Source organism: Entelurus aequoreus, linkage group LG08 (genome assembly GCF_033978785.1).
Source record: "Entelurus aequoreus isolate RoL-2023_Sb linkage group LG08, RoL_Eaeq_v1.1, whole genome shotgun sequence".
NCBI classification, from domain to species: domain Eukaryota; kingdom Metazoa; phylum Chordata; class Actinopteri; order Syngnathiformes; family Syngnathidae; genus Entelurus; species Entelurus aequoreus.
In genome coordinates, this window is record NC_084738.1 from 13,927,725 (window position 1) to 13,941,840 (window position 14,116).

The 14,116-nt window shown below is 40.7% G+C and overlaps 1 protein-coding gene across 1 annotated transcript in view; it reads left to right on the plus strand.

Moving 5' to 3' along the window:
- Window positions 1–14,116, plus strand: part of atrnl1b (attractin-like 1b) — a 116,406-nt gene that overhangs the window by 10,376 nt on the left and 91,914 nt on the right. Inside the window, exons 2-12 of the mRNA XM_062055654.1 lie at window positions 4,165–4,248; window positions 4,497–4,610; window positions 4,746–4,874; window positions 9,002–9,210; window positions 10,721–10,895; window positions 10,974–11,061; window positions 11,135–11,396; window positions 12,085–12,268; window positions 12,347–12,501; window positions 12,659–12,743; window positions 13,860–14,074. Of these exons, the coding sequence (XP_061911638.1) occupies window positions 4,165–4,248; window positions 4,497–4,610; window positions 4,746–4,874; window positions 9,002–9,210; window positions 10,721–10,895; window positions 10,974–11,061; window positions 11,135–11,396; window positions 12,085–12,268; window positions 12,347–12,501; window positions 12,659–12,743; window positions 13,860–14,074 (1,700 nt within the window). The remainder of the gene's footprint in view (window positions 1–4,164; window positions 4,249–4,496; window positions 4,611–4,745; window positions 4,875–9,001; window positions 9,211–10,720; window positions 10,896–10,973; window positions 11,062–11,134; window positions 11,397–12,084; window positions 12,269–12,346; window positions 12,502–12,658; window positions 12,744–13,859; window positions 14,075–14,116) is intronic.

The following is a 14,116-nucleotide window of genomic DNA, read 5'->3' on the forward strand; positions in this document are numbered from 1 at the left end:
AAGGGGCTGTCTCTTTCTGTTATTAAAAAAAAACTTCTGGTTCCTGCAATATAGAATAGTACAGTCTGCAAGGGATACAGTCTTTAGAGCACACATGATTGTGTGTGGTGCTGGTCCACTAACATTTTCATTAATTACTATTTTTTATGTAATTGTTTTTATATTGCTTTACTTTCAAACAAAACAAACAAAGGACCTTAACTTCACCAGACCGGGTTGTCAATGAAATCAGATTGTTCAAAAGGGTTCTTAAAACCAGGTCCAGTTCAGATTACGTCCAGATCGGGCTCAGCAACTATTATTATTGTTTATTTGTTATGCACTTTTCATTTAAATTCCTTTTTAAAATGCTACAGTACAAACCTGACATAGTACTATAATACACCTCATGGTGCAACCTGGACACATCATCAGTGATTCTCCCGGGGTCATAGGGTGTTTCGGGTCTTAATCAAACACCCTCACCCGGGCGACCCAGCCGAGGGTGATCAGTACCTCGACTTGTGTCCAGGTAGCGCTCTACGCCACGCGTCCCCCCTCCTCAACCAGAGCCAACGTGAAGCCTTTTCAGACGCTTCCAAGATGTTTTTTATGGCTCTTCTCCTGTGCAGTCCACAAATCCCAAGGAGCCCCAGGACCCGGTGTAAGGACTTGCCTTCCACCCGTTCCTCCGGCAGTCAGCCACAAGATCTGCGTACTTCGCCCTCTTCCTTTCCTGAGCTTCCTCCATTCTGTCCTCCCAGGGGACAGTTAGCTCAAGGAGTACCACCTGCTTGCTGGTTCCAGACATCAAGACCATGTCTGGCCGGAGTGTCGTAGTTGCGATGATGTCTGGGAATCGCAACTGCCTTCCCAGGTCAACCAAGAGCTGCCAGTCCCTTGCTGTTGTTAGCAGGCCCCCCTGGGTCTTCTTGGAGGGTTGAGGTTTCTCTCCTGCTCGGACAAAGGCAATTGTGCTCTTGGTTGGATGTTGCCGCTTACTGGTGTTGATGCCTGTGCAGATGGTGTCTGCTATTGCCCGCAGGACCTGGTCGTAGCGCCACCGATACCTGCCATCTACCAATGCCTTTGAGCAAAAGCTGAGGATGTGTTCTAATGATCCTCTTTTCTGACAGAGCTGGCACACAGGTGCGTCTATCAGGCCCCAGGTGAACAGGTTAGCAGGGCTTGGGAGGACATCATAAACTGACTGGACCAAGAACTTAAACTGGTGTGGCTCCGCTTTCCAGAGTTCGGTCCAGGAGATTTTGCGACCAGCTATGTGCTCCCACTTGGTCCAGGCCCCCTGCTTGCTCATTCCCACCACTCTGCTGAAGCGAGCCTCCTCCACCTCGGCGCGAACCTCCTCTTGGACAAGCTTTCGTTTTTCCTTTCCTCTGGCTCTGCTGTAGTTTGGTTTGGTGTTGCTACCCAGCCCAGCCCGACCAGTAGCTACGGTTCCCACCAGGGTGCTGTGCCGCAGCCTTGCCTCTGCCCGCTCCACTGCATCCTGGGCACGCCACTTCCTTCCTGTTCTGACCTCCACACCTGCTGAAGATACTTTCCCATCAGCAGAATCTCTGTAGAGCAGGACTTCTCTGGCCCGGGAAACCTTGAACTCCTCTGCCAGACTACTGAAAGGAAGCTGCAGCTTGGTGTTGTGCCCAAACAAAGCAAAGCTGCTTAGGCTTCGTGGCAGACCCAGCCACCTGCGCAAGGACGAGCTGATCTTCCTCTCAAATCCCTCCACGATGGTCATTGGGAATTCGTACATCAGCAGCGGCCAGAGGAGACTAGGCAGGATGCCATGCTGATATATCCAGGCCTTGAACTTCCCAGGAAGTCCTGACTTGTCCACAGCTGAGAGCCACATGTTGAGGTTATCGCTGGTAGCTTGACGTGCAGCGGTATCCTTCAGATCACCAGTGATCAGTACGGTATATATCAGTGTTAATTTTGTTGACTAAAGATGTTTGTTTTAGTTATCGTCAATGACCTATTTTCCTCTGACTAAAACAGGTCTTGTTGTGAATTTAGTTTTTGAGGTGCTCTGAAGTAACTGTAATAAAATATATTTCAAGACAACTGTAAAGATGTGTTATCCTTTATACTGTATGTATTAGTAGACACAATTTACTGTAATTTTAGTCCACTAAAATGTTGAGGAATTTAGTTAAATGAATTTAGATGACTAAAATATGACTAAAAAGAAAAGAAAAAAATGTCAAAAGACTATGACTACAACTAAATGAAATACTTGTTGTCAAAATTAACACTGTTGAAGAAAAACAAAGTTGGGACATTTTTAGTCAACAAAATTAACACTAATATATATATATATATATATATATATCTTAGACATTTTTTGTTAACATGTTAAATGCATATATATTTCCTTCTTTTTGAAGACAAGAATAATAATAAGTTGGTGTATTACCTTACTCTGACGACTTGCATTGATTAGAATCAGACAGGATTCATAATTGTGCTGTTCCACAAGTTGCACAACTTTCTGAACGTCTTCAGGATGTGCAATTTTGTGTGCGGTTTTTTATGATTATGCTATTGGTTAAGCTCTTTTAACAGAAGCACCACATCCACAACAGCTTTGAGACAAAACAACTGACAAGCTAAATACACATTAGCTATCATAAATTGTGTATTACTTCTGTTATTCCTAACATTACATGGTATTCAGGGTGTTTAATTTTTTTCTCCAAGGCTTTATTAGTTTAGTCGGGCATTGGTTCTCAAAATTTTTTCACCAAGTACTACCTCAGAAAAAACTTGTCTCTCCAGCTACCGCGGTAATGACCAACAATAAAATACAATAGCGTAATAGGCCTACGTATTCATTTAAAACAAGGGATAGGTTTTATTTGACAAGTATATTAAATATTTTTGGCCACTGTAACATAACACACAGTTTGAACAGTAGTACTGTGTTTAAATATAGGAAAACAAAACACTTGATTTTAATGAAGTTATTCTTTGGCGTACTACTAGATGGAGCCCACATACCACAGTTTGCAGTAGGACATTTATTAGGGAGCAGGCATTCTGTGTTTATTTATTTTATTTAAAAAACTTTTGCTAATCTATTTTTCCCAAATAAATATGCGATACAAAATATGTATTAAAATATAAATATATAATTTAAACACTATTGTGTATTTAATTGTATTTGTATTCTTTATTTTTTAAATATAACAAATATTGTGTGTTTTAAAATGTAATATGCTGTTTTAAAATTTAATATGCTATTCTAAAGTATTTTTTGTAATATATGAGAAAAAAGTAAAGTTAATGTGATCAAATAAATGTAATATTGTTTATGTTTTTAGAAATAAAAACGCCTTCTGCCCGATTGTAGCTGAGATAGGCTAGCGCCCCCCGCAACCCCGAAGGCAATAAGCGGTAGAAAATGGATGGATGGATGGATGGAGTCAGGAGGAATTTAAAAAATCATAATAAATCAGTGTATGAAAATGTTATGTAAGTGAGAATAATGCAAAAAAAAAACATACTAAACTAAATATTGTGTTTGTGTTGGTGCATATCAAATAAACATTTTACCATTACCATTTTTTTTTTTTAATGAAACACTACTGTATTGTAAAGCCAGTACATTGTGATGATTTACCAGTATTATTATTACATTTAAAACTAAATTTCGTTGGACCCGTACCTGTACATGCACAATGACAATAAAGATCATTCATTCATTAAGCAAATCGTTTTTTTAACAGATGCTTCAAATCAAGATTTAAACCACTGTGTTAATTAAATGAGAGACACATGGTGATTTTATTCCTATTTTTTCTGAGGCGTTTATTTGTTGAAGCGGATGAAGAATATGGCAATGAATTAGGCCTGGCATCTGTTTGATGTTTGATGAAGATTTCTTATTGTGGCTTCAAAACATCCTGAGACACCTATTATCTACTTTCAAGCGCTATATGTGGCACCGGAGACAGTAATTAGACTAGTAATTGTGTGGCGTTCATTCACACAGGAACACAAGCATTGTTTAGCCTTTAGTGCAAGTGTAGTGCAGTGACATATAGGCTGCTGATTCCACCCACAAACCCTCAAATTGCTTTATGTTGCCTCCTTTCTTCCGAAACTAAAAAAAAAAATATGTTTGTCGTTAACAGCCTCTCTCCTGTGTCTGTTTTTTTGTAGGCTTACTGAGCCTTCGGGATTCCTCACGGACGGTTCGGTCAGCTACAAGTACAAAACAAAGTGCACCTGGCTCATCGAAGGCTTGTAAGTGTTGCTGTTTTTAATGAAACACACTCAAGGGAAAGCAGATTATTGTGGATGAGCCCCCATGTTTTTTAACTGTAACTGCTACTGGCTGCTTTAATGGGCCATGATTCAGAGAGAAGCGGCATCCCTGAACCAGCACATCTGCTGCGTTGCCCCGGCAACCGCGGTCCCTGTGAGGACAGCGCCGTTATCAGGGGCAATAATTACAAAAAATTGCTATATTTTTTCCCCTTCTTTTTCCACAGTCCAAACGCCGTTCTTCGCTTGCGGTTCAACCACTTTGCCACAGAATGCAGTTGGGACCACATGTATGTATATGATGGAGACTCCGTATACGCACCCCTCGTTGCTGTTTTCAGGTGAGAGACAGACATACAGTATGTACAATATAATTTAAAAAAAATTCCATCTTGACCAAGACCATTTTAGTCATTTGTAATGTAAATATCCCTATAAAACATATGATCAAATAGTAAATGCCTTCTCTGCTTTAGCGGCCTCATTGTTCCGGAGGTGCGGGGAAACGAGACGGTTCCTGAGGTGGAGGCCACTTCAGGCTATGCACTACTACACTTTTTCAGCGATGCTGCCTACAACCTGACTGGATTTGAGATATTCTACTCGTACGTACTTCAGCTTTCCATCCATTTTATCCCTTAACATTGTCACACCATTAAATAGCTAAAACAGTTACAAATGTAGTCTAAGGTTGTACGGTATACCGGTATTAGTACAGTACCGCGATACTAATGAATCATATTCAGTACTATACCGCCTCTAAAAAGTATCGGTCCCCCAGCCCCCCGTCGTCGTCACGTCGTGTCCATACTTGCCAACCTTGAGACTTCCGAATTCGGGAGATTGGGGGGTTTAGGGGGGAGGAGTATATTTATAGCTAGAATTCACTGAAATTAAAGTATTTCTTTATATATATATATATATATTTTTTTTAATATATATATATATATATATATATATATATATATATACTGTATATATATATATATATACACACCGTAATTTCCGGACTATAAGCCGCACCTGCATATAAGCCGCACCAGCTAAATTTAGGGGAAAATACAGATTGCTCCATATATATGCCGCACCCGACTATAAGCCGCAGGCGTTTTGATGTGTAATTAGCGTAGTATATAGGGGTTCCTGCTACCACGGAGGGGATTGTCGGGACAGAGATGACTGTTTGGGAATGCAAAGCGTCCCATTTATTAACAATAAATCTTTCAATCATTCAATCAAACTTTCACATCTTTGACATGGCGAACAGCATTCGTGCAGAGTACAAATAATACAACGGTATTACCGGTAGTCAGTCTTTAATCATTGTGTCATCGTCTTCCTCCTGCGTACTAAAACCACCGAAATCCTCTCCGTCGGTGTCGGAGAAGAACAGGTCCAAAATGGCGTCGTCAGCCAAGTCAAGGGTACGTGCAGCAGCTCTATTTCCTTCTTTGACAGCCAGATCGATTGCCTTTAACTTAAAAGCAGCATCATATGCACTTCTCCGTTTGTTTTCCATATTGAGGGTGTTTGCATGAACACTTCCTTCGCGCAAACTGTCGCTGACGCGCTCCTACTCTTTGTTTTGCTCTCGGTAGTGCGCGCCCCTGGTTACCGTAAGCCGTAAAAAAAAGCCGTAAAAAAGCTGCACCGTCGTAAAAGCCGCAGGGACCAAAACGAGGGGAAAAAGTAGCGGCTTATAGTCCGGAAATTACGGTATATATATATATATATACTGTATACATATATATATTTATATATACTGTATACATATATACATACATACATACATACATACATACATACATATATATATATATATAGTACAGTACAGTACACAGTAATGAAAACACAGTTGTTCTACTAACTGTACTGTACTTTCTGCTTACTTTAAAGAAAAAAAAAAACACTTACCTTTCACTATTTGAGTAGCCTTTGTTCTGCCATTTGAGTACTGGCGAGCGATCTCTGAATCCGGGAACATATCCTTCACGGATTTGTTGAAAACATCCGGAAATGAGAACGGGATGTTGCTTGCAAGGTGGCCCATAATACTGCGTTGCCGCCGCCTTGTGCTTCTCTGACCGTTCATGAGTGACTATTTCCATTCGGCCACCGTGTTATGGGTTATAGATAAACCTATGGATAACGGAGACATATAATAGTCTCCTTTTCAGGTGAGAGGACGCTAAAGGCAGTGCCTTTAAGGCACACCCCCAATATTGTTTGTCCGGCTGGAAATTTTAGACATTACTACTTGCCGTAGTTTTGAAGCAATGCATGATGGGAATCCGGATGTTGTGTGTCAGTGTATTAACGTGCCGGTTGGAATAAACACACGCTGAGAAATAGCTCCCTGCCTGCCTACTTTATTGGTTATAGATAAACCTATGGATAACGGACACATATAAAATAGTCTCCTTTTCAGGTGAGAGACGACGCTAAAGGCAGTGCCTTTAAGGCACGCCCCCAATATAGTTGTCCGGCTGGAAATCGGGAGAAATTCGGGAGTCTCCCGGAAAATTCGGGAGCGTTGGCAAGTATGGTCGTGTCATTGCTGGTTTACGAGAAGACGAGCATGTGCGGCAGCGCACAATCACAGAGTACTTACAAGCAGACACAGTGTGTTGACAGAAAAGGGAGAACGGACACATTTTGGTTTAAAAACTAAAGATAATGGTGAAGCTATAACACAGAAACGCCCTCAGGAAGAGGTGCTTTAAGACATGGCATGCGAGCTAGCAACTAAAGTCCATCCGCAGTCTGCAGTGTTTTAGCTACTTCTAAATCACTAATCCTCGCCTCCATGATGACAAATAAAGTATGTTTCCTACAAGTGTCATCCCTGCAGGACGAGGAATAGCAGAACATGCTTCACTACACACCATAGCTCACCGGCGTCACCGCTAATGACGCCGTTCCTGAATGTAAACAAACGCCATTGGTGGATCTACACCTAACATCCACTGTAATGATACCAAGTACAGGAGAGTATCTAGTCCAGGCCTGGGCAATTACTTTGCCTCCGGGGACCACATTTAGAGAAAAAAATGTGTCTTGGGGCTGGTATATCTGATTTTTAGGATCACTAATACAAAACCTCACAATAATGTCTGATTAAATGCTAAAAACGTTATGACAGACCGCCTTAAAAATTTGTTTTACTGAATGAGACACCCATAATTTACATGAAAATAAAGTTTGTGGGATTTACAATATTAACTATGAACGATAAAACACTGAATATTGACAACATATGAACGTTACACCCCCCCCTTGATCGATATATTATACAATCAAGCGAAACGCAACAAACACAGCGAAATATGAACGCAAAAAGTAAAAAAAAAACACCTACGATTTGTTATACAGTATATCTGATATATCACTAAGCTTTAGAACTTTGTTGTAAAAATCTCCTTCCGCGTCTGCCCCTGACACCCGCATTTCAGGCTGGCCGCTCTGAAAACACTCTTTGAAAACGCTCCCCACCCACACTGCTTGTTGCCTCGTCTGAGCTGCTGTGACTCAGATTACCATAGTAACTAATTAGATTACCATAGTAACTAGTATGTCATGCAAAATTACGGATTCCAACCGTTGAAATACTTTGTATAGTTCAAGACGTACAGTAATTTAAAAACATCACTGCACATCATAATGGCAGCTACAGTTTCCATCTTAAAGATGTCTAAAAATTATTTGCGAATGTCCGGGGGGCTAGGTTGAAAAGTTTAACGGGCCGCATGTGGCCCCCGGGCCTTAATTTGCCCAGGTTTGATCTAGTCGATACTACTATGATTACATTGATTCTTTTTAGCATCACAAAGTCAGCTTTTGTTTTTTTAAATTTCTATTATGTTTTTAAACTCAGGAAATATGTCTCTGGACACATGAGGACTTTGAATATGACCAATGTATGATCCTGTAACGACTTGGTATCGGATTGATACTTAAATGTGTGGTATCATCCAAAACTAATGTAAAGTATCAAGTATTAAGTGATTATTACATTTTAACAGAAGTGTAGATAGAACATGTTAAAAGAGAAAGTAAGCAGATATTAACAGTAAATGAACAAGTAGATTAATAATTAATTTTCTACCACTTGTCCTTAATAATGTTGACAAAATAATAGAATGATACCTGACACAATATGTTACTGCATACGTCAGCAGACTAATTAGGAGTCTTTGTTTGTTTACTTTCTACTAAAAGACAAGTTGTCTTGTATGTTCACTACTTTATTTAAGGACTAAATTGCAATGAGAAACATATGTTTAATGTACCGTAAGACTTTTTGTTAAAAATAAAGCCAATAATGCAATTTTTTTGTGGTCCCCTTTATTTAGAAAAGTACCGAAAAGTATCGAAATACATTTTGATACCAGTACCAAAATATTGGTATAGGGACAACACTAATGTCATTGATTAAGACAGTTTACACTAAAAAAAGATCATCTAAATAACAGGGGCTTTCTGCTGTTTTTAACGACTTACGGAAATAACATTAGTCAAATACCTTTTCTTTTTACATAAGCGCTTAGCCGCAAAAATGCTAGCAAAATATTTTCTGTATGACAAGTGTGCTCTGCTTTTTTAAACATTTTTTGCACAATTTTAAGTTGTTCCCAAGTCTTCAGCTGAACTGACAAATCATTCACAAGCTAAATTTGAGCCAAAGGTTGCCAGTTGAATCACCACGCCTGCTCAGTATGGTCTCCTTGTCCAGGATCAACTCATGTCCCAACAACTGCTCGGGCCACGGGAAGTGCACGCCCGGCAACTCGGCGGCCAGCCGCGTGTACTGCGAGTGCGACAAATACTGGAAGGGCGAGGCCTGCGACATCCCCTACTGCAGGAATAACTGCGGCAGCCCCGACCACGGCTACTGCGACCTCACCGGCGAGAAGCTGTGTGTTTGCAACGACAGCTGGCAAGGTAGAAGAAGCCAAACGAACACTTTTTATCCTGGTATTACTTTTTTACGATTGATTCCTCACTTGAGCATATCAAAAATACACCACATTTGTGTGCACGACACATACAGTAGATCACAATTTGCAAGGACCTAATTTTGTGTGTTTATTATAACCATTATCAACATGAACTAAAATGTATATCTGTCTTCAATTCTGATGATGGCTTTTAATTTGAGCGAACTTTATCACTGTTATATTCACTTTATTGAATATATGGCACACACAACTTTAAAACTTAAAAGTTTACGTACACTTTCCCGTTCAATTACATAACAAATGGTGTGCAAACCCGCTTATTTATGTTGCTGTGTCATAAACACATCAAGGATGTGCTGCAGTATACATTTTGGTCGTCTACCACAATTGCATTGCACTTTCCTTTGCAGTTTGTTCAATATTAGAAAATTATTATTTAAATGAAAATCCCAAAAATATTTATCACTAAAATCAAACCAAAAAATGTATTTCATGAAAATACTTTTATAATATATATGGAAATTGAATTAAAAAAAATTAATTAAGATACATAAAAAATATATATATTTAAAAAAAAAAAAAGTAAACTGTAATCAGAAGAAAATAGAGTTGGGCAACGTAATAGATTAGTGTGGAGTTTTGTAGGTTTTCTTTGGGTTCTCCAGCCACCTCCCACATCCCCCAAAACATGCATATTAGAATAATCACAGGCTTTAAATCACAGGTGTGAAACGCAAGGCGCCAAATAATTTTTTGTAGCACGCGAAAGCCTGCAAATAATGTGCGTCAAAAAAACGTCATCTTTCTTACTAAATGTATTTATTCTTCAAATTTTATTCCAAGCATTTTATTTTACTAAAAAATTAATACCTAATTCTCTGCTTATCACCTTGCATTATATAGACTAAGACTTAAACTTCCTTTTATTGTCATTCAAATTAGAATTTTACAGTACAGATAAGAACGGAATTTCGTTGCATTAGCTCATTGTAGTGCAGGATAAAAGAGCAATAAGGTGCTGATTATTATGATTTCAAAGCAAGTTATCAGTTTATTAGCAAAATTATAATCAAATGTGCAATTGTGTGATCATATATTGAGGTGATGTATTCATATATATTTACTGTTACATGCGACCCACTGAGGGAAGCCATTACTGCAATGTGGCCCTGTATGAAAACGACATTGACAGCCCTTCTGTAAATGGTCCACATGTGTAAATGTGAATGGTTATTTGTCTGTATGAGTACAAACAACATAGAAAAAGGATGCTGGATGAATGCAAATCTAAGGGCAGATTTGGCACTTTTAGCTTTACCATCACATTAAAACCGCCTTGTTTGCATTCTTGTATAATTGCAATCCTGTCGCTCCACCCATGTCTGTGGTTGGTGTGTTGTATAACGTCACCCAAAACCCTCTTGAAAAAGCCAACGATGCCTCGTGACTTTTGTGAATCATCTCCATTCTTGTCTTTGTGTGTTTATTCAAAGGCCCGGACTGCTCCCTCACCGTGCCTTCCACCGAGTCGTTCTGGGTGTTGCCCAGCGTCAAGCCCTTCGGTACGTCGCTGGGCCGGGCCTCCCACAAGGCGGTGGTGCAGGACAAGGTCATGTGGGTGGTGGGCGGCTACGCGTTTAACTTCACCTCCTTCCAGATGATTCTCAAGTAAGATGCAGCTACCACTTTCATAAGCACTTTACTGGACACTTCATTAGTTTCATTAAAGTGTATATTTCTTTGTAGCTACAACCTGGAGAGCGGCATCTGGAACACGGTGCCCATAAACAGCGGCCCTGTGCCCAGATATAGCCACTCTCTCACCTCCTACCAGGTAACATGACCTCATTAGCATGTTAGCATTAGCCTGAATTGGGTGTTACCCTGACACCTCGTCTCCCGCTCAGGATGACATCTTCATGTTTGGCGGAAAGCTGGAGGCCGGCTGGAATAATGTGACGGACGAGCTGTGGGTCTTCAACATCCCCAGCCGGACGTGGCAGCGGAGAAACCCGGTTACGGGCCCGCCGGCTCAGGCGCAGATCTACGCGGTGGAGGGCCACACAGCGCACTGCGTCGTCCTGGACGGCGGCGAAGTGATCATGCTGGTCATCTTCGGCTACTCGCCTGTCTATAGCTACATCAGCAGTGTCCAGGAGTACAATCTGAGTGAGTCATCTTGTTGGAATGATAATATTTTGTGTGAGGTACACCCCTCACATTTGAATATACTTGAGAGTAGTCTGTGTACATCTGGTGTGAGCACTATTGTTATCTAGCACTGCTTTGGAATTTACCAAAGTTGCACAGGTTGGCACTAAAATCCTCTTGCACTCCTCCATAAAGACATCACTGTTGGAACTGGTGGATGTTAGACACCTTGCACTCTTCTACCTTCCTTCTTTCCGCTTCAGGATGTCCAACAATTTCAGTTAGGTTTAGGTCTGGAGAAGACATGTTTCCTCAGCAAGGTACTGTACTTGATAATCTTGGTGGTGTGTTGGCCTCTTTAGGTTCGAAAACTGCCACGAGGCCCAGTTTTTGCTTCAGAATGTCACAGTACAGTTTGGAATTCATGTTTCCTCGAAATGAACCACAACTCTGCAAGTGCCAGCAGCACTCTAGCAGCCCAAGACCATACGCTGTTATCTTTCCAGCTATATAGACCGTAATGTCTTGACTCATTTTCAGTGCAAAATTAATAAACACTGGTACACAAGCTGTACGCTGACTACTCTACAGTGCATCCAGGTTTTATTTGTATAATGTTGTGGCTTGAGATGAAAGGCAATGAAAATATCTGCTGAACAGATATACAAATATTGTACACATGTTAAAAAAAACGTGCGTCTTTAAGGGACCAACGCCTGGCTTGTGCCTGAAACCAAAGGCGCCTTCCCCCAGGGAGGTTACGGCCACAGCAGCACGTACGACCGAGCCAGCGGCAGCGTGTACGTCCACGGGGGCTACAAGGCGCTGCCCGCTAATAAGTACGGCCTTGTGGATGACCTCTACCGCTATGATGTCAACATGAGGACATGGTAGGAAATATGAAATCATAAAGTAACTTGAAGTCATTTACTGACATGTTTTTGATGTTTTTTTTTACTTTGGCAAAGGTTCATTTTGCGTGAAAGCGGCTATCCGCGTTACCTGCACTCCGCCGCCCTGCTCAGCGGAACCTTACTCATCTTTGGCGGCAACACCCACAACGACACGTCGCTAAGCAACGGGGCCAAGTGCTTCTCGGCGGACTTCCTGGCTTATGACATCGGTAGGTGCCTGCCGTGGAGTTGCTGTTGTGAACTTCATGGTTTTGGTTTCCTTGCCAAGATTCTTATCCTCCAGTCATCAGCATTAATCACTTTGTTAAGCCAAATAAACGGTTAAAATCACCAAAAACTCACCAAATATTATCTCTTTTCTATTAGCGTGCGACGAGTGGAGGCTCCTGCCAAAGCCCGACCTGCACAGAGACGTCAACCGCTTTGGACACTCTGCTGTGGTCAGCAACGGGTGAGTCAAAACCTTGATGTCTGTTCTTTGGGGGGGAGAGAGAGATGCTGTAGATTCAAACTAAGACTTGTTTACTACTGACTAATTTTTCAGATATTCTACTAATCTGAATAATTTATGAATAAATCTGTTTACAATAATCAGTGTTTCCCACAGAACATTCATGGCGGTAATCATTTAATTTGCATAATCAGCTATGTTGTATGTATTTTTAAAAAGGCTAAAAAAAAGTTATACTGAACATATATTTCTACAAACATTTGTGGTACTATAGTGCTTTCAAATTATTAATTTTTAAAATTATATTAATCACTTGAATTTGGAATAATCATGATTAATCACAGGTTTTTACTTGCTTGCATAATTTATATTTACCAAAATTAGAGCCCAATATTTGGACACAAATGCAATTTTATTGTCAGAATGTCATACAAGAACACATTTTTAATGTTTTACTTGAATGCATGTTCTTTATTTGCTCAAAACCTGCAAACAGTTTTATTTAAAGTACAATTAGGGTGTATTTTGAAGTGAATTTTGCCAGCGAGCACATCAGTCTTTGTCTCCTCACTCATCTTTGCACAGACATATGCGTTGACCTGATCACTGAGCATATAACAACCTGCGCCGCCTTTCAGGTGAAAGGGAAAAAGCATCTACAGTCAAATTAAATGACTTGATTAATCTGCAGTCATACATGATTAATGCGATTATTTTTTGTGATTAATCACATGAGTCAACTCGTTATGTTTGACAGCCCAATTTATTTGTATCAGCGTATTTTTTTCTTGTTTGATTATATATTTTGTGATTAGTCCAAAGTAATTTAAGCAACTATTTTCCTACCCTAATTTTGTTCCGTGTAGTCGAACAGGTTGTAATGCGCAGCGCTTTTATTGTGAAGGCCTGAAGTGATCTTGGCAGGTGTAATGTGTGACACGGAGACAAAGTGTCAAAGTGCCTCTTTAATTCATGCCTGGTGTCCATTCAGCTTTCACAACGTCAGTGGCCATCTTTATAAGACGCAAAGTTACAGTCATGTGACAGTATTGTTTGGACAAAGGTGTACCTTAGTGTTTCAACAATCTCACATTTTAACGTCTTCCTTTCCCCTAGTTCCATGTTCGTGTTCGGCGGCTTTTCCGGGGTGCTCCTCAACGATGTGCTGGTGTATCGGCCATCCAGTTGCCAGGCCTTCTCCACGGAGGAGGGGTGCGCTAATGCCGGTCCTGGGGTCCGCTGCATTTGGAGCCGGGACCGCTGTATCCCCTGGGAGGCCAGCATGAACACAGGGAGCCTTGCTCTTGCTCCATTTTGCCCGCCAAAACCAGGTCAGGCAGACGAGAACTTAACCTTATAAAAACACACACTGA